Source organism: Octodon degus, unplaced genomic scaffold (assembly GCF_000260255.1).
Source record: "Octodon degus isolate 3935 unplaced genomic scaffold, OctDeg1.0 scaffold00006, whole genome shotgun sequence".
NCBI classification, from domain to species: domain Eukaryota; kingdom Metazoa; phylum Chordata; class Mammalia; order Rodentia; family Octodontidae; genus Octodon; species Octodon degus.
Window position 1 is genome coordinate 15910384 of NW_004524582.1, and position 26391 is coordinate 15936774.

At 37.1% G+C, this 26391-nt stretch overlaps 1 protein-coding gene across 3 annotated transcripts in view; it reads left to right on the top strand.

The window, feature by feature from the left end:
- Window positions 1-26391, top strand: part of Kcnip4 (potassium voltage-gated channel interacting protein 4) — a 1227189-nt gene that overhangs the window by 241571 nt on the left and 959227 nt on the right. Inside the window, exon 1 of one of the 3 annotated variants that reach the window (XM_004624539.3) lies at window positions 10571-10976. The exons of the other annotated variants lie outside the window; for them this stretch is intronic. Within the exon in view, the coding sequence (XP_004624596.1) occupies window positions 10889-10976 (88 nt within the window). The 5' untranslated portion in view covers window positions 10571-10888. Of the gene's footprint in view, window positions 1-10570; window positions 10977-26391 lie in introns of those variants that run through there. 3 annotated transcript variants of the gene reach the window in all.

Consider the following 26391-nt stretch of genomic DNA (forward strand, 5'->3'; position numbering starts at 1 on the left):
TGTATGTATGTATGCATTTAGTACAGAGTCTACAGTGTCTCACTGTGTAGATCCGACTCATATTGATTCTCCTGTTTTCAGCCTCCCAAGTGCTAGGATTATAGGTACATGCCACTACACCCTGTCTCAGTCACTGTCTCAGCTCAGGGCCAGCACAGCAGGCCACAGATTGAGCCCCAGGTCCCTGGGTCTGCTTAAGCAGGTGATTTAATCTGCTAAGCTGTCTAGCTGGTCCTAAAACAGGTATCTTTTTTGATAAATACATAATGCAAGGCAATTTATCCTCAAGTGAGAAATAGGACAATGCCACCTATAAGTGAAAGAAAGTGATCACAACCTTGTGACATAATCAGAAACCTCTTTCCTGGACCCTTAACCTGTTACTTATTAGGAGCATTATTCGTGTGTTTTTGCAGTATGAGAGACTTGGAAGTGGCTTTTGCTATAAACTGACAACCTTTCATATGGATTTTGAGATAGGTTAAAATTGGAAACTTAAGAACAAAACTTATACTTCATTTTATATCTTTCGTTACCTTGATACTTTGGATATGGACAGGTTATTCGTTAAGGAAAAAGTTGGAAAAATAATGTTTATTAGCCCTGAATTTACCTCATCTTATTGCTCTTGTTTCTACATGAGGTCACCAAGAAAAGAAACATAAAAACAGTCAGCTATGCCCTGAGTCCACCATTCTTTAAACTTAGTCACCTTGGATTCCTGCACCCTCTCAGGGTGATTGAGAGTGCCCCGGGCAGGAGTAGACATATAGTGAGAACCAAACTGCCCCCTTACACCAGAAGGTTCTTCAAGAGCCATGGGAATCAGAACAGAGGGAATGAGCAATCAGACCCTGGCCCACCTCAGCTAATAGAGAAACGCTGGCCCGCTGCTTCTATGTTTGGGCCAGCCTGTTCCTTTTCATCAGAGTATGTCCCTTGTTGTGTCTACTTAGGCTGGAATTGCATTCTTATTTTTTCTTACTTTCTAATTAATATTTTCCCCCACTGTTACTGTATTTTAATTTTCATTACCACCAAAGCAAGAACCTGTGGTTGCCAGTGATGCTTACAGTGCACTTCTGTCCTCTGTAAGGATTGCCTTTGAATGCAGATCCAACTAGCAATTCTGCATGGATCACGTTGATGTGTGGCCTTTCACATTGGTCCTTCCTTTAATGCTAGAACAGCACTTCTTTATTTTATCTTATTGAGAAACAGATAGTAATGAGACAGTTTCAAAATGGATTAATAGAACACTTTCAGTAATTAATACATTGTATGCTGTTATCTTCTTAGTGGTTATCCATAGCACAAGATGCAGACAGGATATCCTGTCCAAACACTATTAGTACAAATCTTTCTTATCATTGAGTTAAGAGAAAGTAGCTATACATCTGTCTTAGCTATTCTGTATATACAAACACAAAATGGTTCTTCCTTTGTATCCCCTTTTTTTCTTTAGTCTTGTCAGAGATGGGTATTCCATCGACATCTAAATACTGTAGGTGCATGAATTCAGCAAAACAATCCAACACAGTCCAGCAGTCCACAATAGTAGTGGGTTATCCGCACAAGTTGTTGACTTCAGCCTTTCACAGCTCAGCATATTAATATGGCTTTACTTTATATACATCATTTTTAAACTTTTTTGCTGGATGGTTAAGACCAAAATAAAGCAAGACTTACATAACAAGAAATGCAACTTTTGTATCTGATATGGTCAGTCAAGTCCCCTCAGGATTTATCCTCTAACCCTGTACTTCACTTTGTAGAACACTTGTCAGTGTCAGCCATGTGGATGAGTCATGGCCATTGCTTGACCAATTTATTGTCTGTGAAAGCCTTAGAGAATGTTTTCTCTCCCAGTGACTCTCCTAAGGCATAGTATACATCATTGGTCACATATCTCTGTGGCTCCATAATCTCCTCGATCAGAAAATGTGGGGCACAACTGAGTCACGATGCTACAGTGTAGGTAGAACAGCACTTCTAAATGTTACTTATGTATCTTAACAAGACTGGAAGGCTCATTCCCAGCCTCTGTCTCCTAAGTAGAAACTCAATAGAAATTTATTGAATTAAACTATTATTTTTATGAGTTGTAATGAAGAGGAGGTCAACACATTTCTTGTGCTTCTAAAATCATGCTTCTTCTTATGCTTCTGCCCTTTGATGAGTTACCTAAGTTCCAAAATTGTCTTTTATTTTATCCAAACCTAAAAGAAAATTCTGTTCTTCTCCTTTAAGAGACTACCTTTAGTTGGGATTTTAGTTGGGATTCAATTTATTCTTATTTATATTAGTCAAGATCTATCTGTATATATCTGCCTGTCTGCCTATCTATCTATCTATCTATCTATCTATCCACTGTCCTACAAAAAAGATCGAAGGAAAGAAGAGAATAACATACTAAATTCTAAAGTTTAATTCATGGAGGTGGCCTAATTGTTTTTAAATACATTGCCCCTTCTGTTAAAGTGTTGCAAAAGCCACTGTCACCAACTCTGTGTGAGTCCATTAGAATTGAAGAGGCAGCCTGGCAGGATTACTTGTGGGTAATGACCTCTCTTGAAGTAAATGAGCATCAGATTGTTTTAAAGCTGCCTATTGATTGCTTTTGATAGAACTGAAAATGAGGCTTCCTTGAATCGCTTGTGTTTTGTTTTGTAATGGAGGACTTTGGACGCATTACCAAGATCACATTCCAGGCTCTGGGCTCTGCAGGTAGCTTTAGGCAGAAGTACCTGGTGTGCTGCTGGGACTTTTAGAGAGTCATGAGTTTTGGCATCTTCGACTTGCAGTTTTGCTTTTCAACTTTTCATTCCATAGTAGTAGTTGGCATAGGTTGATTTGTTAATCAAATGTCTGTGATTTGTAGAACTTGAGAGAAAAATTTGTAAGACTACCTGTCCTATTCTGAGGGATTTTGCATCTACATATTGAAGGCTGGAATAAAGAATTTTGTATTTTAAATAATTATTTCAGGTAGATCCCATGCAAGTGGACCAAGTATCATACTTTGACTGCAGAGACAGTTTTAAAGAAAAAAAATATATAGATATGCAGATAGTACATGTGTATTTTGCAATTTTTATATAATTGTAATATATTATTTTAATATTCTGAACAATCCCATGGAAATTGGAGGGCAATGCAGTCCCTGTCCTCCTTGGCCTTTCAGTTTCTCCATTAAAATCCTGCTGGGTGGCTCAACAATCCCATGCTGTCATGGAGAACACTGCTTTGCTTCTCAGTAGCAGAGTAAAATGAATAAACTAAGGTAAATTATTTGCCATTTAATGCAAGTACAAAATTAAAGACCCTATTTTTTTCCCTCCACAGTGTTCACCAGATGGAGGGAGGAGAAAATCTCTCATGAAGAAAATTGCTAGTACAGATTTCTTTGAGCCATTGATCTTAGCATCATTTCATGGACCATTGAGCACAGGGACATGTCTTACCCTCCGATCTTATAATTCACATGTGAATTTATTATTGGAAATACAGTCCCTATCCTCCTTCTCAGCTTCTCTGTTAATGTCTTCCTGGGTGGCTTAGGAATTCTTTACCTGTTCCTGAGGCCATCCAGTCATACCTATGCTGGGCAGGACTTCTCCTTTGCTTTTCTTCACTATGGAGGATTGACCCTAGGGTCTTCACACTGAACTGTATCCTCAGTTGTTTTGGTTTTTAGTTTATTTATTTATCTGGTACAGGGACTCACTATGCAGCTCAGACTCATAATGATCCTTCTGTCTCAGCTTTCTCAGTGCAGAGATTACAGGTTTGTATCACCATGCCTGATGGCTAGCTCAGTGTAGGTCCAGCACTGCATGTGGTAACAGGGATTGAACCCTGGTCTTTGCACTTGCCAGGAGGGTCCTTAGACAGCCTAGCTATCTCCCTGGTCCACCTCAGTTGTTTTCAAATATTTTGAGAGGGTCTTTTGAGCAGGACTTTGAACTTTAATCCTCCTATATCATCCTCCCAAAGTGCTGTGATTGTAGGCATATACCACCACACCAGCTCTTTTTGTATTATTTGAAGCTCAGCATCTGCATTTGTGTCTGACATTCAGGCCTCTCCATGAGCAAAACACATCACCTAGTAATAGTTCCTATCACAATAATTGCACGGCTTCAGACAGTTCTTTGGGTGTCTGGGGTCTCCTTGAAGAACATTCAGCAGAATGCAGTTTACATAATAAACACATTTTATTTACTTGTGTATGACAAATAGTGATTCCACCTCTTCAAAACAACAAAAAATATAGTTCAGCCTTGTCTTTTAGAAAAATATTTCACTTCTGCAGCTCTCCAGGATTTTTGTATTTTTTTAATTTTAAATCTCAAATCATAGTAGATATCTCTGTGGATCTATTTACAGGCAAATATTTATCTTAGCTCATATCTTTAATATCAGAGTAATAGGGGACTCTCACACCTACCAAGAATTTAGTCTTCATTGGGTGACATTATTCATAAGCTACCACAGAGTTGAGGCAAATGGTAACAGTGAGCTGGCTTTTGTTGGCAGTGAGTTCTTCATTCAGCACAAGAAATGACTTGTGGCACTACTGGAATGATAGCGACCGTTCTTAGTTGAATACCAGCTCCTCTGAGGAGTTACTAAGACCCACTTTCAAAACCCAAGACTTTGCTGCAAGGCTCTGCTCTGCTTCTCTCTACAGCCTTGTGGTGTGCTATTTTTATGCTGCACATGTTTAATTTTCCAACTTCTGACAATTTGAAAAGCATAACAATGTCTGTTCCCATTGAGATACATAGAATCCACCAAGATGTGTGCAGAGGAACAGACTTTGCGGGAAAACTCCACTGTAAAAGGAGTCTTCTTGGAACTGCTAGGCTCGTCCTTGAAGGGAAGCCAACCACCTTCCTTTAATTAATGAGGCACATTTAGTTTCCCATCCTAAAGAGCAATGAGGGTCACCTAAGTGCACTTAAGCTTTGTTTTACCAAGATTTGGCCTTTTTCAGAGGAACTAGTAAAGAAAAAATATTCCCTCCAAAATGCAATTTAGGCTAAATATATCTTGAAATGCACCTATATTTAAAAATCCCTCTGCAACTTACCAACTTCCTGGAGAACCTTGTGTTCTTATCACATGGTGAGCTAGTTTTATTTAAATTAAATTTGACTGTAATTTTACTGCAAGGGACTTTAGGAGGTTGTTTATGAAGTCCAAATTATTAACTGGTTCTACACAAAAACCCTTGAGCCCTGGAACTCTTCTGTGTTTTCTCGCATTTCTCTGTAAATGACAGTTGGCTTTGTGAAGCATTGCTTAGACCTTAAAGACATCTGCATATTATTGCCCATGCAACCCAGGATTGTTGGTATAATTACACACAATACTCATATTTTAAAATGTGTAATTGTTTATTCCTATTTTTAAAATTTTTTATTTACATTTTTTTATTCCTCAGATTCTGTAGGGACTTAAAGTTTAACATATCAATATTTGATGGAAAATACCTGTTCTATGTTATGTCTAAGATGTTTGATATTCAGACAGATAGTGAGCTTAAGCTCAGCTGTCTATGTTGTAGGGTAATAATAATAAGCTTCTCTTCTGGAGGGTTAACAACTTAAGTTTGCAGACCAGATTAGTTAATATTTTTTTTAAAAAACTATTTAATTTCTAGCACTTTGTGGAAGTTTCAAATTAATCTTCCTAATTAGATTTTGTGTTTTTCTGAACTCAGCACTAAACAACATTATTTTCCTTACGTGTGCCCAAATAGCATATGGATATAGGCAATGGGCTCCTCAATAATATGCAGCACAACTGGTGATTAGGAATTGCTTTTCCTGGAGGGAAGATCAGCTGCAGTGGTGATCAGAACTTCAGTGTGAAAAATAGGCCTTTAGAGAGAGCTCATTGTGAGAGTTTCTATGCAGGAGAATCTATAGAATATTGGCTGAACATGTTGAAGAGAAAGAAGGTTACCTCTCAGAAGAAGGACTCCTGTGTGTCCTGTAGGTAGCCCAATAGCTTACCCCTGCACCTCCTTCAAATCTTAATCTGAGCATCTCTCTTCTAACAAAGACTTTGAGAACACTGTTGTGTTTACTTAAACAGCCTCTGCTAGCAAACTGGGCTGGATCCCATTGTACTATAAGCTCCATAAGCCACACGTGTCTATTCTGCACCTAAAATAGCGGCATGTAGTACAGACTCAAAAAGTCTGTTGAGTAATTCTATTTGTCTAAATTTTTAATTATGATTTTGACTTCAGCATAATTATAGTTTCACAAGAAATTATAAGAAAATGATAGCAACAGATCCTATGCACGTTTTAAGCCATTTGTGTAATGCTGATGTCTTCCAAAACTGTAATTACCACAGTATCAGAATTCATAGGCTGGGATGGATGCAGCACAGTATTGAACACTTCCAGCACCCCAAAGATCTACCATTTTTCACTTTTATAACTATATCCACTTCTATCTGCCTCTTACCATTTTATTAATCCTACTGAGCTGTTTGGCCAGTGCTATGAATTTACTCTTGAAAGAAGATGCAGGTTGTTTCTACAGGTATCTTTCTTGTTTTCCTTACTACATTGAAATATGTGAGGCTAAGTAACTTTTTAAAGCGAAAGAAGATGATTAATTCTGGTTATGGTTCTGGGGGCCAGCACTTAATTGAGAGGCTGCATTTGGTGACGCGTTTTGGTTACAGAATCTTGGTGTGGTGCAGGATGTCACTTGAGGGTAGGCAGAGAGCGAGTGCAGCTGTTCACAGGTGTTTTGGACTGTCTTCCAGGATAAGGCCACCTGAATTTAATCAGGGAAGTGACACACTAATACCTTCATCTAATCTTAATCAGATGATCCGGCATTCTGAAGGTCCCAACTTTAAATTTTATATTCAGATTAAGTTGGCAGTGACCCAGTATCTAACACTGGGAATGAAATCTTCAGACCTCACACATTGGGAGATGCTTAAACTGAGCACCAAGCTGGCCTATCACAAACAAAGCTGTGGAAGGCATTTGTATGCAGAGTTTGTGTGAAAGCACATTTCATTTCTCTGGGATAAATGCTCAGGTGTACAATTGCTTGTTTTTATGGTGGGCATATTTAAGATTCGAAGTCACTTTCAGACTGTTTTGTGGAGTGACAATACCATTTTACATTTCCACTGCAAATTTATGAGTGATTTTGTTTTTCTGAATCCTTGCCAGCTTTTGATCTGGTTACAATCTTTTTATTTTAATCACTGTAATAGATAAGTGGTGATAACTCATAATTTTCCTTCACACTTCAATGAGAACTACTGATGCACCATAATTCACAGGTGGTTTTTTGCTCTCTTGTTGCCCTTTTTGTGATATCTTCTTATTTTCTGTGTGTGTTCTGAGTTGGGTTCTCTGTTTTTCCATTGAGAAGTGTCAAATATTTTTGCATATTCTAGATACCAGCCCCTTGTCAGATATATAATTTTCAAATATTTGCTTATAATCTGTGGCTTTTATACTAATATAGTGGCACTGATATGGAAGTATTAACATTGGATGACATTTGATTTATCAAATTCTCCTTTTTTTGATCGTGTTTTTGATACATTAGGAATGCTTTCCCAAGCCTTAAGCAGTGAAGCATTTTTTCATTTTTTTTCAAAAAACTTTTACAATGTTACATTTCACATTTAGGTCCATGATTCTTTTTGAGATGTTTATAACAGGTGAAAAGTTGGGTCAAGTTTCAGTTTTCTGTGTAGATGTTCCACTAGTTCAGCATCATGTGTTGAATGTGTAGCTTTCCACCACTGAATAGCTCTCTCACCTCTTTTGAAAACTACTCTTGTACAATTACGTAGGTCCATGTTTAGGTTTTCTGTTCTGTTGCATTGAACTCTATTTCTTTTTCTCTCTCTGTCTCTCTCCCTTCTTTCTCCATCTTTCTCTGTAGACATATTGGAGATTGTACATAGAAGCTTTGTACTGAACCACAGCCTCAACCTGATTAAAGTTTGAAGGTCTGGCTAAGTTGCTCTGGCTGGGTTCAAATTTGTGATCCTCCCTCAGCCTCACAGAGTGCTGGGGTTAGAGGCTTGCATCTGTCCATAGTACTGCAGGGTTTTAATTACTGGAGGTATGTAAGTCTTCAAACAGTTTTACCTGATTTTATGATTTAATCTTTTGAAATTGTTAGCTATTTTAGTATCTTTGTACATATGTATATGTTTTAAAATAATCTGTTTATATGAAAATCTTGCTGGAATTTTTGATTATAGTTGCCTTAAATGTGTATAAGTGGAAAAATGAACATATTTAGTATGTTGAATCTTCTAATAAATGAACACAGTATTCCTCTCCACTTATTTAAAATGTTTTATGTATTTACCATTTTTTCTGACTTTATAACAAAAAATGCATGTTTTGTTATATTTACACTTAACTATTTCAATTTTTAATAATTAAAATTATATTTTAAATTCCATATGTTCATAGTTAATACAACATATTTCCATGTATATCATATATTTAGTTGAGTCTTGCGACCACTCTGAACTCACTAGGATGATTTGTGTAACTTTCCTTGGGTTTGCACAGAGGTAGATAAGACTGGTTTGTACTTCTTTACCACCTCTGTGTTAATTTTCTTTTCCTAGATGATTGTGCAGGCTGATGTCTCCTGAAGCTTTTTCTTGTTTTTTTCTCATCCTACAATGAAAGGATTCAGTCTTTCCTCAATACACATGTTACAGTAGGTTTCTGTGCATGTTCTTTGTTAAATTGAAGTAGTATTCCTCTATTTCCCTGACATTTCATTTTAGAATCCTTAAATGGGTTTGAATTTTGTCAAAGGATTTTTATGTATCAACTTAAGTGATATTTTTCTTTACCCTGAAAATGTTATAGATTATCTCAGTTATGATACGCTCTTATTTCTTCTTTGTTTTCTGAGCTGAAGTGTCGCCTCTCTAAGTTCAAAGATGTTTGAGAGAGTGAGAGAGATGGAGAAAGGATTTTTTTTTCTTTCTCTACTGTGTTTTCACTGTAGCAAAACTTGTTTTAAATGTAATAGGTGCTTCACATATTATGGCTGGATAAATGACAAGAAGTGCTATGTTGACAAATGAGGCTGTATTCTATCTTATTTTGGTCACCAATGCACAAATAAAATATGTGCATATTCTAATTTCAATTTTGTAGATAAAGCAAATGAGGCTTTAAAATAATTAGTCTCACCATAGAACTCTGATAGTATAATTCTTCTGTTTCACACTGTGGCAGGGATGTCATCGTACGTGATAAATGTGTGGAAACACGTACTTCAAAATTTATGCTGCTAACCTCTGTGCAGGAATCTATTTTTAAATCTTTTCAACTAAAGTTTGAAAATTCCTGGACAGCGTACTTCATAACCACATTCAAATAGATAGAGTGCAGGAACTGGTGAGACTGTGAAGGTTAACAGCTGGAATGGGTTGCTATTAAATGTATCTGAGTCTGTTTCCACAGGATTTCTTCTTTTTATTGTTCCGGAACAAACATAACTTCACATACAGTGTTGCTGAGCCATATTGGTTTCAACACGTATTTTTACAACTGTCAGAACCAAAGTGGGAGGAACTCCCTAGATATTTAAGTAAGAAGTTTAGCACATCCTATATGCACTAAATATTACAGAGATGTCATACTTATTGGAAAGGAGCAAAGACATAGATAGGAATATCAACTGAGTTTAGAGAAACCCTAGAAACTGCTCAGGGCACTGAAGAATTCAGAAACAGTGCACTTTTAAAGAAGGCAAGACTGTTATCTTCTTACTTTCATATCCACTGTCTTTATAGTAGTGTCTTAATAGAGATGTATTTTGTGGAAATTTCAAATATTCGCGATGATTCTATGAATTCAGCCAACAGGGATATAGAAGGTTGTGCAATATTTGTCTCATGGATATAAGAAACTGAGGCAGTTCTTGCTTTGAGGACAATGCAGCCAATTTGCCTTGCAGCCTGGGAGTACTGTATCAGTCTTAAAAGTTGAAGTTTCCAGGCTATTGTATTTTCAAACCCACAGTGACATCCCTAATTTCTTATACCTGAGTCTGGACAGTGCATAGAATGCAGCCCGTTTTAGATATCAGCTTGTTTTTCACTACTGAGCTCATGAAGTAGAATATATTTATCTGTGACAGAAAAGCACTGCCTCTATTTGGTAATAAATCCTCAGCTCTGTTTGTTTAGAATCAGGGTCAGCTTCTTAACTGAGTTTCTCCCCTTTTAGACTTTCTGAATCTGATTAGCACTGTGTCAGGGAGTTGTCTAGTGTCTGACCTTGAGCAACAACATGCATTCCTGCTGCCTTTTTATTTTTTGCGATCATTTTCTTCAGCCCTGGACCTTGCCTGACTTCGCACAGGCTGGAAGGCATTAGCAGCGTCTTTCCTGGGTGTCAGAAGGGTGCGAGCCCCAGTGACCTCTCTCCTGTCTTCTCACCTGCTTACATGCTGATTCATTGATGAGCTGGCTTCCCAGGCCCCGCCTCCCTCTGAATGTTCTGCGAGGTTGCACTTGCTTCAGGAGAGGGGACGCTGAGCTGCACCACAGCTGCTGTACTACAAGTGTGAACCGGCCACCTATCTGTTGACACAGAAGAACTTGGGGGCCATCCTGAGGAGCAGCGCTCTCTTACCACCCTGTTCTGTGCAATCTGTATCCGGCATCTCTAGCTCCGTAAAGGAATTTCTGACTCAGGGACTAACAGCTAATTCCACAGGAGTTGTAAGGCAGCCTGTGACATAAACTGAGACAGAAGTTTCCCCTCACAGACTGCTTTTTTTTTTTTTTTTTTTTTTTTTAATTGGCAAAGACTTCTGGCTCTCCTCAGAGGAATATCTTGTTGCTTAAGATGAGTGGCTGTAGAAAACGATGTAAACGTGAAATATTGAAATTTGCCCAGTACCTTCTCAGACTATTAACAGGTTCTCTTCATACAGGTAATGGCTTTTTTTTTAAATAATAGTGGCTGATGGAGGATAGTAATGAAGTTGAAACAGAGTAGGAAAGCCTCACTATTTCCTTGCTATGAGTATTTCTAATGCTGTCAATAAAATGCAATTGTGTCTATTTGCTGAGATTCATGTTTCTAAAAATGTGTGCAGTGCAGTTCTAATTTGGGGGTAGAACTGGATTCTCTGAATATGTCTTTTATGTCTTCATCACTGTGTTGCTATTAGATGTGTCTCAGTCTAGGGAAACCGTGTCTGCAGAGAGGAAAGACTAAAGAAGAAAAAAAATGCATAATTTGGTGAGAGTTTCTCTCATTCTTGCTTGCTGCAGTTTATTGGGAAAGCACATAGCTGTCCTTCCTGCAGGCACACAGAAATTCTGTAGAACTCTTGGATTATTATAACCCCTAGATTATTTCCAGAATTTAATCATGGAGCTTGGTGGTGAAAGAGTTAAAGACAGTTCTTTCAGAATCTGGAATTCCTAGCAGAATGTGAGGGAAAGGTGGAAACAGCTGAAGAGAAAAATGTCCATGCAAGGTGGGCTGTTTGTTTCTTTGCAGTGAATTTCAGTGTTTAAGAATTTTTCACGATAGAAATAGAAACTCTATTTAAATCTAAGTGTTGATAGCAAGAAAATATTTTTAAGATACTCTAAAATGATGGAGCTAAACCAACAGTTTTGCTGCCCTTAAAATTCCTTAAGCATCCCTTGAGACAGGTGGGACCAATATGAGTTCGCACGAGTAATAGATAATTGACTGGACTTTTTTCTGAGAGAACAAAGTTAGTTTAATGAAATGCTACACTTTGATTCTGGCCCTAGAGAATGAATGTTATCTTTATTTTTGGTAAGTGTAGCTTGTAGTTGTCTTCCACAAATAATGTGACAAAAGTTCAGAATGAAACTTAAATACAGTGCTGCAAGGTTGGGAGATGAATGTGAACGGTGTTTATGTAGAGCCATAGAAGCTTTGTGGTCATTAACACAACTGCCTGACAATTTTGTTCACAGTGTGGAAAGAGAAAACTATTTTCATAGTGTAAATGTTACAGTCCTATGTTTTCGAAAAGCGCCATTAAATAGTAATGGACAGTAAGGGTTGCTAATACCCTAATGTTAGCCTCCTGCTAATAGCCAGATGCTGATCTTCAGCAGTGCAAATTATAGCGACTTGTAAGGTTTCTAAAGAACTGTTCTTGGGGGGCCTGGCCCTAGCTCAGTCCTTTAAGTGGCTGCTTCCATAAAGAACTGTTCTTGCAAGCTCTACGTGACTCTTCCCAACTTGAGGCTCTGTTGTGTTTGCCACCCCGTGTTCATACTCATATTAAATAATCCGTCCTGTCAGTATGACCATGGCATGACCTTTCTACATGCTTTAAGCCCTCAAGAATGATGTATTACAGAGGATACCGTGTCTCATTTGTACTCAATATGTGATCTTTTATTTTGGTATGAAATGAGACAAATATTCTTCAAAAGTAGATTTTCCACAAGATTTCCACGATAAGCTTGGTTTTCCTTTTTTATAAGGCAATTTTGAGAATCTACCTATTTCTTACTGATTCTATTTTTTTTAACTAAGTTTATTGGCACAATTTATTTATACATCATGATCACAGTCACCTGTATGTTGAGTGTATATTGGGAATTTGTAGCTGTATGTTGTATGTCTTGATTTCTCCTCTTTAATTTCTGGGTTTTACATGCATGCCTAGGGTCTGCCTTTTTGTTCATTCTATTAGAAGAATGGTTTTATTACGCTTCTTATTTTAAACTATTTTATGAAAAATTCAAGATGTTTTAAAGTCATAGGCCATATATATTAAGGTCAAAATACAGACTGTGTACCAGTTGTCTAAAGACTCTTTGGTAATGTATAAAATGTAACTTATGTAAAGTCTTATTCATTGTATGTTTAAAAGTCAGAGTGGATGAAAGCAGTTTATTTTGAGACACAGGAGAAAAACATGTAAGTAAAGTATCTTTGAACTTTGGAAACAGGGACCAAAATATTATGATATAGTAAGTTAAATTTAGATTCTGGGAAATGTGATTGTGATGACCTGTTTCTTGTAAAGCTTTTCTGTTCTATGTCCACAATATTAAATACTGTAAAATCCAGGCGTAATTTTTACAGCTGCTTAAATTTTGACTTAGGAAAGCCTATTTATGTATTTACTAGATGATGTGATAATATACACTATTCATATCATGGGATCTAATGTAAAATTCATCAGAGTGCTTTTGAGTCCCTTAGCGAATAATTAATGAAGAAATAGAAAGTAGAGTTGAATTAGTTTAAAATAATTTACTTTAGGGTAGGACATGTCACAATTTGCCAATTGTATCAGCATACGTCTCTGAAATAAGAAAAAATTAAAGCATTTTTTTAACCAAAAAGCCTTTCTAGTTTTTTGATTAAGGATATCTAAGGAAATAGTGTTTTAGTTTTATATTTGAAAATAGGTTATGTCTGAAATACATAATTTATATTTTGGTAGCTGCTTTGTGTTTGTTAAAAAATGACTTGTGCATTTATACAAAGTTGGGAAATTGAATGTACAAAGAAGTTTCAATCTATAGAAACTTTTCTTTGATGTTTCTTGCTGTCGTTATTACAAGTTAGAGAGACCAATTAAATTTACTTAGAACTTTTCATGTGAGTTTTGGCAGTGCCTACAATTATTTGTGAATGGCATTTTTAACTAGTGATCTTTCTAAAGTGTTCTTCAATTAGAGAGTACAAATTCAATGGATAAGTTTTACCAGCTAAAATAAAATTCCTTCATTTTTACCAAAAGTGTTTTACACTTTTTATCATGTCAAATCACTTTTGAAAGAACGAAGTTTACAAACACATATTTTAACTTTATTTGCTATGAAAACTGAAGTATTTTGAAACATCCTTCACTATGGGTAATAAATCACAGAAACCCAAAGCAAGTGTTACCAGTTAATGGGTTACAGTTCGATGAAGTTTCATATAGGATTCATCTGTCCTCATTCTTTCTTGATTTGGGATTTGGGACATCCTGGGCCATGTTATGTTCAATTATAGATGGGACTGCAGCTACCCAGTATATATCCCTGTGCACCCCAGTATACAGACATGGGTGATGAAGACTAGCGTATGAGCTGCTATTGGAATGTATAATCAGAGAATTAGCAAAGCCAGTGATAAGAATGCCCACACCACCTCTTGTATAGTGCTGAGCCATTACAAAAGGGTATATTATACTACATACACCAAGCTATGAACTCTTTGTCCTTTAGCTGTGTGGAATTTAGTATGAGACTACTCTACAGTACTTATTTGAAGGTTGTTCTGACATTTATCAGTATTCTGTATCTCTTGTTCTTGATAAAAAGCAAGACCTGAACACATTTTCCTATTAGGAAGAATTCCCCAAACATATGTCAGAGGTGAACATTGCCTGGAGCTCAGTTTCAGGCTTTCTGACTGCAAGGCATAGGCATGGTAAAGTTCAACCCTTCACCTAAGGGAAGCAAAAGCAATTTATACTGAAAAAGTATGTTAAACTTTGAATTGTTATTTAACTACTGGATTAAAGGATTTCAAATGTAATGAAATTATATTACTAAAAGAATGAGATAAAAATCCATCATTTTATCACATACAAATTTTAGATTAGAAAGAAGATATAGATGGAAAGAAGTTGGAGCAAGGGAAAAAGGGAGGAGGAGGAGCAGGAGGAGGAGGGAAGGAGGGAGCGAGGGAGCGAGGGAGCGAGAGAGCAAGAGCGAGAGCGAGAGCGAGAGCGAGAGAGAGAGAGAGAGAGAGAGAGAGAGAGAGAGAGAGAAGTTGACTGGGTTCCAGTGGTAAGTTGACACAGTTGAAGTTACTGCATGTGAACCTAACACAACAATGCTAATAGTGTAAGAATTTAAGTTCTTTAAGTTTGCATATTTATAGTGAAAAGCAAAAGTAAAAACTGATGCTTTGCAAAATCCGAGCTCCTAAGCCAGCTCCTGGCCATCTTCCCTTTTCTGTCACCCTCTTCCCTGCTTCTGCTTGTGGCTCCCTGGCTGCCATGTCTTTTCCTCAGCCCCATACTATCACCTCCTCCCGTACCAGCAACACAAGCACACAGAGCAGACATACCCATACATAAGATGTGCCCGTGGAAACCTCATGTAATTAAAGATTTGAATTTAATCCAGACAAAAATGGCAGGACTTTCTCTTTGCTATTTCACGTGCCACTGCCATGTGACAGCTGAATACACAGTTACAGTACCTTTCTGCTCTGAAATGATTCTTTTCTTCATGATGCTATATGTTTTATATGCAGTCTTTTTTATTCAGTTGCACACCAAATACCACCAAATCCCAGTATTTTTTTTTTTGTGTGTGTGTGTGTGTCTGTATATGGTTTTCCTTATGTTAAAACACGTTGTCAGGCAAGAAGAAAGCACAGAAAGTTATGTTTATACTTGGTAATCCATGAAAATATGACCTTTTGTCACTCCTCCCAGAGGAGTTTACATTTTAAACTTTGTGCTACAAATGATTTTGTCCTGTGTAACTTTTCAGTCAGTTGTGAGGGAATATGTGCCAGGTTTTAGTATCTTGCTTCAGCTCAATTTTGCCAATGCTGCCAAATCTCATGAGAGAATCCCTCATTTTGAAGACAAAAATAACTGTATATGAAGGCTACTAATGTCCCTTTAATTTCATAAAGAAATCTGCAGGTTACTGCTTTTTGCGAGTTATCTTAGATTCTTTTCCACACATCAAGCATATAGGTAAGCTTGTGGGGTTTAACAATTCTTTTTTTTTCCCAAAGGTAAGAAGAGTATCTTATCAGTGTGAATTGTTAATAGTAGGTTTTTTGATCACATAGAATTGGACATAGTAAACTTAGAATTTTTGTTGACTTATTGACTAAATTAATCAATTTATCGCAGAAAGTCTAGAGAGGAACTAATATTCATTAGAACACCTGTATTTCCCCCTCTTGGTTAAGGTGATCAGATTTTATTTCAGAAACACCAGCAATTGTACATCAGTGCCTGAAGATGAACATAGGACACAAATTATGGAGGGTATCATAGAGTGATTGTGATATGTATCAGTTATATTCCTGGCCAGAGCAAGATTTTAGATTTGTAAAAATAATTTGATAAACAGACTCTGCACATGAGCAGGTGGAAAGAAATAAGCAAGAGGCAATGTGTGGCCTCCACCTGCTAATAATGTCCTACTGAAAAGGCACCAATACAGACTGCAAAGCCTGGAAAGGTGATCAGCAGAAGGGTGCTGAGTAGCAGTGTGGCTTTCAGAGCGGGGATGGAGCTGACCCAGAGTACTGAGAGGAACGGAAAAATAGCAACCAACAAAGAAAACTCCAGGACAATGTAGTCTCCTCTTTCTTCCATCAGATTTTTCTGCCTCTGCTTCATTGCCCAAGCTTATATTATTCTGCTTTACATTACTCCAACAGAAAACCTCATATAGTGAGTTTATGAAAGGAAGGAGGTTTATTTTGGCGCATAGTCTTAGAGTTTTCTACCAGATGTCAATTGACCTATTAGTTGTGGGTCTATTGGAAGCAAAGCATGATGACGAAGTGGATGATAGAGCAAACCAGTCCATCCCTGGTTGCGAAGTAAAAAAGAGAAAGGAGTGAGGACTGATCAACCCTTTCAAGGGCGTTTCAGTTACCTGAATGCATCTTACTGAGCTCTGCCTCTCAAAGGTCTCAGCAGCTCCCAAGAGTGCCACCTGGGGGACCATGTCTTTACCACAACGTCCTTTGCAGTATAATCTGAACTCAAAATTTAGCAGATCCTATGTGGGCTGCTGGTAGGAAAGGTACTCTAAGAAGAAGACATATGTTCCTGGAAATATTTATAATTTTATATTCCTTTCCTACCCATACTGTCGCTGACTGGACTTTATTTACTTACTATTTATTTACTTAAAATTGTTAACAATGGTAATACTTCTGTCCCTCAAAACAATATTGAAAGTGGCATTGGCAAGTTAACGCGAACTCTAAGTAACTCATGAAGATCCCATATTTCTACATCTTTCACTATTACTGTTGAACTATCCTTAGTTCAATCAGTGTTTCTTTAAAATCTTCTCTGTATTTTTCTTTAATTTTAGAAGTAAAGCAAACCTATACTTTCACACAATCTGACTATTTTCAGAGTGGATGTCACATCAAGCAGTCAAACTAAATGTTATATTCAAATAGTATGATGTTTGTTTCACAGTACTGTTACTCAGGAAGATGTGGTAGTTAGTATTTTCTAGGCATGATGATGGATTTTCTCTAATCAAATATGGAAGAAGGGTGATCTGGCTGCAATATCTGTCTCCCTGTTGATCACCAGGCTTGATTTGGCACATCTGGCTGGCTAGGCGGGTGTCCCCTTCCTCCATCAATTCTCCATGTGCATCTCCATGTCCCACAGCTGTGCACTCAGTTGAAGAGGCTGACCATAGAGTAACATTCCTTGGTCAAGGGCATATGACTAGTTGTGCTTCTCTGCTGGAACCTCCAAACAATAAAAAAGTATATTTCATTAATTTGTGGCACTTAGATATATGTGTGCATTGAGGAATTGGGTGGCTGAAGATGTTTTGAGGAGCTGGTCTTCATTGTTGATGAAAGCAAAGTCTAACTGACCATGAGAGAATATATCAGCATCGATACATCATTCTCAGTAGATGCCAGTTAGTTTTACAAACAAGTCAGTACTGAGCAGGCCCTTTGAAACTGTGCCTCTAAGCCTAACCTGATTCATTTCTCCTAATAATGGTAGTGCAATAACATCAGGATGTCTCAAGACTTTATTTTCTTGGAATGAGTGTTTATATACTTAAAGGAGAGCGGTGAGGATTCTGTAGTAGATCAACACATAATAACGACTAGCGATCGTCAACTCATCATCTTCTAGCTCCGGGGAGGATGAGTCAGAGCGTAGAACTGAATGGGTGGCCGGGTGGGAGAGGAGATCTGTGCAAGCTCTGGATAGGGCAGTAACATGATAAAAAGTGTTCCATCATGTGACACTCTTCTTAATGTCTCATGTCTGGCTCAACATTTGGCTTTGTTTGGCTTCCTCTAATGTCTTTTCATCATAGTCTTAATGATCTTAATATAACTATATTACATTAAAGTGGAAAAAAAGGAGCTGTATTCCAAGACTGTAGCTTAGGAGGACTGCTGTCTGCTCAAACTCAGCTCTGCTGGAGGACAGCAGTATGTGCAGAGGGTGAATGGGCTTTAGGGAAAATCTAGCTTGGTCACTAACCTCATATTCTGAGGTCATCTAACTGGTCTAAGCCAGGCCACCTCATTGATACAGTGAGACCATCTCTGCACATACTTCTATTGCTAGCAAGCCTTCAACAAATGGTAACTTTTTTTTTTCTATTAGTGATCTTGTATCTGTAAGATACTCTATTTGTTTTATTCAGATTAAATTTTCACTAGCAATAATTGGATACCTAATCATTATTACGGTTCCTAGTAATTAGAAATAAACAGAAAGAAAGCTATATAAATGACTGCAATTTTTCAAATCATTTGCTTTTTATTTTATTAGTCTTCAATAAGTGTAATCTCCATTTATTTATTCAACCAACATTTATTAAGTGCGTATTAAGAGCTGAGTCTTGTGGTTTTGTGGGCTATTTCTTCATGATTCCCAACTACCATGTCATTCTGCCAGTGCAGCAAGTAAATAGGAGGCAGTTAACCCCACCAAGGAACAGATGTTAAAATTTCAAAAAGAAGAGAGCTATGTCTTGTGGTTTTCACCAAGGAAATGCAAAGATAATGGACAATGAATATGAGGCAATGAGCCTTTAAAATCATTTCTTCTTAGAGGCCAGTGTGATGGGAGCGAAACAAGGGTGGTGTAAAAGCTGCTGGGAGAGAGAGGATCCTTGGAATCCTTCCTAAGAAGAGGTGGTTTGCCTGAAAATCTAAATTGCCTCCACTGCCAGACTGTTTTACTGGATGAGCTCACCAGAGTCCTGTTCTCTGTCTGGAGGAAAACTTCTGTGGCTATTTGAGTGGTCAGGGAGTAAATGGCATATTTCATCAGTTAAATACCTGCACAGATCCAATTTCTCTTCCCCTTGGAGCCCACTTTGCTCTGTGATATACATTGATTGAATTCCTTTTTGAGCATTTATAGGAAGAGTTGTGTGTCCCTTGTTGTACAACATTTAATTACTTATCCGTGCCAAATAATTGAACAAATTCAGGTGGCTAATGGGTCAGGATCTTCTAAACAACAGAGAAAATACATGCCTCCACAGTTCTGTCATGATACTCTGTTCACTGCACAGCACGTGCTCAAAAATATAGATCAGTATTGTTTTAAGGAGACGATGTATGCGAGTGTGTTTCTTTGTTCGTACAATTTAATATGGACATTTCTGAATCACATTATTGAACCTAAGGAAATTCTGCAGTATTTTACAGAGATCCTTGCCCAAGAGTCAGGACTACAGCATGTTGGGTCTGAGATATAAAACTAGATTTATTAAAATCAAAGCTTTTTATACTGTAGTTCTCTCTTCACAAACTCATTCTGTAGAGCCGTGCTATGGCTTCTTTTCAGCTCGAATATCATTCAGTGGCATTTTTACTGTCCAGCCAATGTAAAATGGCCTGTCCTACAATAACTGTGTTTTGAATTACCTCTTAATAATTTATGTTCCAGAGAGACTAACAAAGGGTAGGGCACTTAGGAGATTAAACAGAGGTAATCTTCACAATATCTGCAGGAAAATAGGCACAAATCCAAAAAGTCCCGACAAATAGGGATGTATGTCACTTTATTTGTAAAAATTAGCGTTATCTAAAATATTTTACATAAATCACAGTTGTCTATAATAGTAGAATGTAATGGTTTTTATTTTTGTTTTTCAGTACCAGGAATCAAACTCAGCACTTCACACTTGCCAGGCAGACACTGTGGGGCTCCGCTACAGCCCTGGACCTGGAAATCTTTTTAAGGATTGTGCTGATTTTGTTTGTTATGTTAACCCAGTATTGATACTCTGCCTAGAGCATACTAAATATTCAATGAATAGGCACTGGGTGTGTGAGCAAGTTACAAAACAGCAGTAAATTTTAGGTTTACAAATCTGTATCCTACCCACCTGTATTTTTCCGCATGCTTTCCCCAACATTGGTAGAATGCTGAGCATCTGCCTTTATCACTTCTGATGTTGGCTGCCTGTGCTGCTCCTTGTAAGCTCTGCTGTTGTTCTGCTGCTTTCTTTTTTCTGCCCTGTAATTTTTCTCTTTGTGGAAACTAATATAGATAATCCGGAGCTTTGGAAGTCTGAATTTTCTCTCTTTGTAAGTGAAATTGTAAAAACATTTTGTAATGGAGTAGGTATTATATACTCCCTCATTTGCTTTAAAAGAATATTATGGGCATATTATGTATAAATGCCTATGTTTTGTAGTTTTTGTGTTTGTACAGTCAATATTATATAAAATATTGAATGTTAATATTTTAGTCTGAAAAAATATATTTGTATCTCCATAATAGAAACTAACAAGTGAAGAATCAAAATACTGAGACTTTTAAAATTCCTGAAAACAAGAAAATGTTGCCCTGGATACCCTGTAATCTTAGATATTAACACAAGTATCCTTAAGTTTTGAGTCTCTGTTTTATATCTCAGTTTTCTTCTTCTTGTGAAATTTTTAAATTTGCTTTGGTCAGTATTTTCACTTCTAACTTCGAAGGTTTACAAATTTACGGTCTTCAGCGAAAGATTAGAGGTTGCACACCTGCCAAATCCATCATGTTTCACTTCTATAGTATGTTAAGATACAAGGAATCTATTTTATTCAGAGGATATACATAAAAAGATTTTCCAACCATCTTATGATTCCCCGAGCCAAACAGAAGTCGAAAGGCTTCAAAGAGCTATGAAACCAATTCCATAAAAAGCTTTTAGAACTGAAAGATCAATTTTATGCTGTGTCTACTAAAGTTCCCCAAGAGAAACTACCCAGCCAACTGCCGGGCATGAACCCAAATACATGCAAATGTCCCTTCCAACGATGCCATCCCAGCGTTCCTCCAAGGCAAAGCACAGTCCCTGAACTCTATAAACTTTCTTTGAGTTCAAACTCAATGTCGTATAAGTACTCAACATAATGACAGCAATCATGACCATGGTGCGTGTGTCATGTTACTCACAAAAGTAGTTGTAGTAGAATATTTCATGGGATAACACACCTATTGGAAATCAATGGATCTTCATATCATTTAGTCTGACTTTTTCATATTCAGAAGATTTAATTTAAGCCATGTTACTCAAGCAATTTTTTTTTAACCAAAGATGTAATAGCTAGTTAGTCCACTTACTAGTTATCACTCTACCACTCCAGGAACGCACAGTTTTTACTGTGTTATACTGTGATAAGTATAAGGCTATCTAAAGCAGTGACTTGATCTAGTAGAAATATCTGAACTGAGCAGCCAATAAGACCTGAATTGAAATCTTAGTGTCGTTACAATTTAATATAGACCCTGAGAAACTTATATTCTTCCCATGACATCAGTGTCATCCTCAAGAAAATTTAATAATTCTGATTCAAGCTAACTACCAAGTAATTTTGCAGACCAGAAATTTTGAGGTCAAAAAAAAAAAAAGAAATTTTGGGGTCAAAATTTGGGTTCAGTAGTCATTCAGAGAGTCCTAAGGCCCATGGCCAATACTGTTATATCATTATTTATATTAACAGTTATCCAATTGTTTTGAAGTCCTAAGAAAAGGTCAAAATATATTTATTTTTGATCATTATAAAATATTCAAAAAGTAGTTAAACATCTGACTTATATGCCTTCCTCAAAATGCCAAAATTTAAGTTATATAACATTTAAAAATAATTATATTCAGAAACAAATAGCAACAAGACAGTTTCAAAACTGATTAGTAAGACAGTTTCAATAATTAATACATTGCATATTTCTTTTTAGTGGTTATTCATAGTACAAGATGCAGACATGATATCCTGCCCACAAACACTATTAGTACAAATGTTTCTATTCATTGAATTAAGCAAAAGTAGCTGTATATCTATCCTATTGTGAATGTGCAGATAGAAAATGGTCATTCATTTGTATACCCCCTTTTTTAAGTAAAACTTGTGTACTTGTAAGGTTTATATTCAATTATACTTCAGCACTCTCTTGTCAAAAAATACCTCCTGCCTAAAAATACCAGATAGCTTATCTATTGCTGTAGTATATATTTTAATAAAAGTTTTTGAGTCTTAAGTTGTTAAATGGCTTATGCATTGTAAATTTAGTAATTTTTTCATTAGAAAGTAAGATGGAATAGCTTATGTATTTGATTTTCCTAGGATAAAAAGCATAATATAATTAAAAAGAATTAGTCTATGGCCATACCACCCTGAATACACCCGATGTCATCTGATCTCAGAAGCTAAGCAGGGTCGGTCCTGGTTAGTACTCAACACTTGGAAGGAAGAATTGAAAGGAAATAAGAAGCAAAAGTAGAAGTCAGTTATTTCAGAAGTTAATTTTAAGAACATGCTGAATCATTACATTATTTATGAAATTATGAGGCGATGGGAATTATACATAGATATTAAATCCTATCTTTAGGAAAGCCTATCTTAGTACATTTCATAATTTGATGTTTTAAAAGTATTACCAATAAAATAAAATCTATAGCAGGATTTATTATGAAATATGAAGTTTTAAAAATTCAGAATCAATCATGATATAAATTTGAAGAATGAAAAAATAAATAAATTTGAAGAATGTATAAAGAGTACATTGTTGAGTCCAGAGGAAGCCAAACACTTAGTGGAAATGTAAAGGCGGACTGTCTGGAAGCCCCTGAAATAGATAAAAATTTAGGTATATACTTCTTTGTCTTTTTTTTTTTTTCAGCTTAGCATGGTAATGATATTTATTTAAAACTGAGCTTTACTTACTGTTTCATTGGCATGGCATTAAAGTAGAAATCCTGACTTCTTCAGAATGATAGGCGTGTCACTAGGCGTATGATCCAGAAAGAGCAATCTTGGGCTCAGTGACCTCGTGAATACAGTGGAGGTAATGATAGTAACACCTGCACAATGTTTTTGCTAAAGATACAAATGCCGTGGAGACCTAATAGAGAGCCTGACAATCTATTCTGTGGTTGTGTTTTAAAATCATAATAATCTTCACAAATGTATCAGATGTTGGCTGTGTCTCCAGTATATATATCACATTGAGAAAGAACGGTGAGGGATTTGGAAATTCTTATAGCATCATCTATACCATAGAAGACCTTAACATTTAGAGAAGTAGATGGAACATATATGAAATATTTAACACCAGCTTCCTGTGTTTAGTCCCACAAGAGACTTGCAGATGGAAACCTGGGAGAATTCAAAAAGAGGGCCCACTTTGACTGCGAGCAGTGTGATGCTGGAGCTCGGTTTTACTCGCCATCAGCTTAGAGTTGCCAAGGTGGTGAAAGAGACAGTGGCATAGGACGTAAAATGATAATTTCTTTGCAAGATTTTATTTGTGCACTAAAAATTTGTTAAGTGTCTATATTTTGTTGTGCACTTTTGAAAATGGAGGATACACTATAAGCACATTGAGCATTGCCTTCATGTAACAGGCCAACAGACAATAAGCGGACCAAATTAGTGAACTGAATTTTGCAATAGGAAGTGATATGTACACTGAAAATAAATATACAGTAGGATAAGTGGATTTGGGAGGACTGTGGAGGTTAGGTTGTGTGTGAGTGTGGTAGGGTGACTATAATAAAATGCCGCAGACTAGGTGGCTTAAGCAATTAAAATTTATTTTCTCCTTTTCCCAGATGCTAGAAGTTTCAAGTCAAAGTATCAGCAGGTTTGATTTCTTCTCTGCCTTATCAATGGGCACTTTCTTGGTATGCCCTCGCGTAGTGTTTTCTCTGTGTATGCCTCTGGTAACTATGTGTCTAAATTTTTTGGTATAAGGAAGCATGTTAGATTAGAGTAGGACATAGGACAGTGGCAAAGGACATAAAATGATCAATTCTTTGCAAGATTGTGTTTGTGCACTGGGCATGAAGTTACCCTATGTCTGCCCTCTGACCTGCTTGTAACTTAATTGCCTTTGTAAAGGGATTATTTTAAAATATCCTTATGTTATGAGACTGTGAAATTGAGCAGAGCAACATGAGTTTATTAGGCATTCTGCACCATCTAAACTAGGGCAGTTGCAATTTGAATTCAGTGGTCAGGACAGAATGATAGAAAGAATGACATTTGATTCAAATCTTGAAGCAGGCAAGAGAGCTGTAGACAGATTGAAGGCAGAGGAATAAGTGAGTACTCAAGTACCAAAGCAGGTGGTTACTGAGTGTGCTAAAGGTGCAGAATGCAAGCCCATTCTACTGGTGTCTTAGTTACTTTTATTGTTGCTGAGATAAAATACACAACACTCGCAAGTTAAAGGAGGGAAGTTTATTTTACCTTAAATGGAAGAGGTTTCTATCCATAGTTGGTTGGTTCCAAGGCAGGGTGGTATGTTGAAAGGGCGTGGCAGAGGACAAACTGCCCATGGCAGAGCAGGCAGAAGGCATGCAAACAGCAAGCAGCAGCAGCATGCCACCCTCTCCCTTTTATTTCACACAGCCCATAAGTCTTCTTGGTGATGTCACCTACACACAGAGTGGGCCTTCTCATTATCCGTAACCAGAACTATGCTAAACCAGTTAATGGACTAATTTAGTTACCATGAAACCTTCATCCACAATCACACAGCCTAGATGCAGCCACCTCCAAAAAGGCTCACCTATTAGCAAATTTGAAGGGATATCTAGATACTACCCATAACAATAGGACAGAGTAAAAGCAGAGAGTAACTGTAGTCAAAGGCAGAAAGTTTAGATGTGGTATTATAGACCATGGTTAGGACATGAGCATTTATTCTGAGTGAAATAGGGAGCTACTGAAGGATTCTGAGCTGAGGAGTTACCATTACATTGTAGGACAGTGGTCCCTGATATACAGCAGGTGGGACAAATTCTGCCTGTTGTCTGTTTTTTGATGGTCTTGTTACCTTCACACTGTTAAATAATTTGAAAAACATCAAAAGAAGAATATTGCAAGACAGTGGAAAGTTAAAACTGAAATTTAAAATGTCCCAAACTAAAGATTTTCTGGACTATTTTCCATGCCCATGCATGTACATGTTGTGTAGTGTGGCTTTGAATATCAATTGCAGAGCCCTGTAGTGGTCACAGAGACTTTGGCTTACAAAGCCTAATATAGTTGCCATTTAACCTTGTGCAGAGTAACTTCTCTGACCCCTACTCTAGGGTTCAAGGGCAGAATCAAGAGGGAAGAGGGCCTCTGAGCAGCAGGATGGCGGCCGTGGAGACTCTGTCTAGGGCAGGAGATCAGTGATAGTGAGGCAGATGAGAGGAAATGGTAGGAAATATGAATGAGACTGTTTGTGAGGTCTTAATGCATTACAGTGAAGTGGCACCGATGGGCCTCTGGCCGGTGTGTCCCACCACTGCAGTCCGACTCCAGAAGTCCTGTTGGCAGCAGATGGCTATAGGGTGCTGAGGGCAGGGTAACCTCCAGAAGTAGAATTGGCCTGTAAATGAAGAGAAGTGGGCAGTGAAAAGGTAGATTCAAGAGCATCTTGAACACATGGAGCTACTTTTCCATTTTCTATGCCAAGAAACAACCTTTTGCGATGATATCGCAGTTTTCAAACAACTTTAAAAATATCTTGAAGTGCTAGAATTCTAGTATTCTAATTATGTACCCTCTGGATTAAAATAGAGTTCTTCAAATGAATCAGTCCAGATGCCTTTTACAATTTAGGACTTTGGGTGTAATATTAAAGATATGAACAGGAAAAGAAGACTATTAACAGACTATTGATGATATGAGGACTCTCAATCTTGATTTACAACATATATGAAGTGATTGGAAATATACAGTAAATGCTTAAATTACAAATTTTATTACTCATCTGCCTTGCTACCTTCTGAAGAAATCCGCTTTCATATTTTTAGTTTTACTGTTGTGGCTTCCCTGCTATCTTCAATTAATTCAAAACCTTTGCTCTTCATGGTTATTTTGGATTTGTGAACAGGAATTCACATAGCACCAGATCTCATAAAGAAAGTGGAGGAGAACATGCTGTAATTTTTTTGTAAAGAGAAAGAAATAACATAATAAAATGATACAGAATTTCAAACCAAGGTGATAGGAAATTAACACTGGTTTTTATATTGTTATCTTCAACATAGTCACTCAGATTACCAGGTGCAGGCATGCAAAATTGATCAAACAATATAAGCAGTAATTCTTCCCAGTGAACTAATAGAAATTAGTAGAACAATTATCAT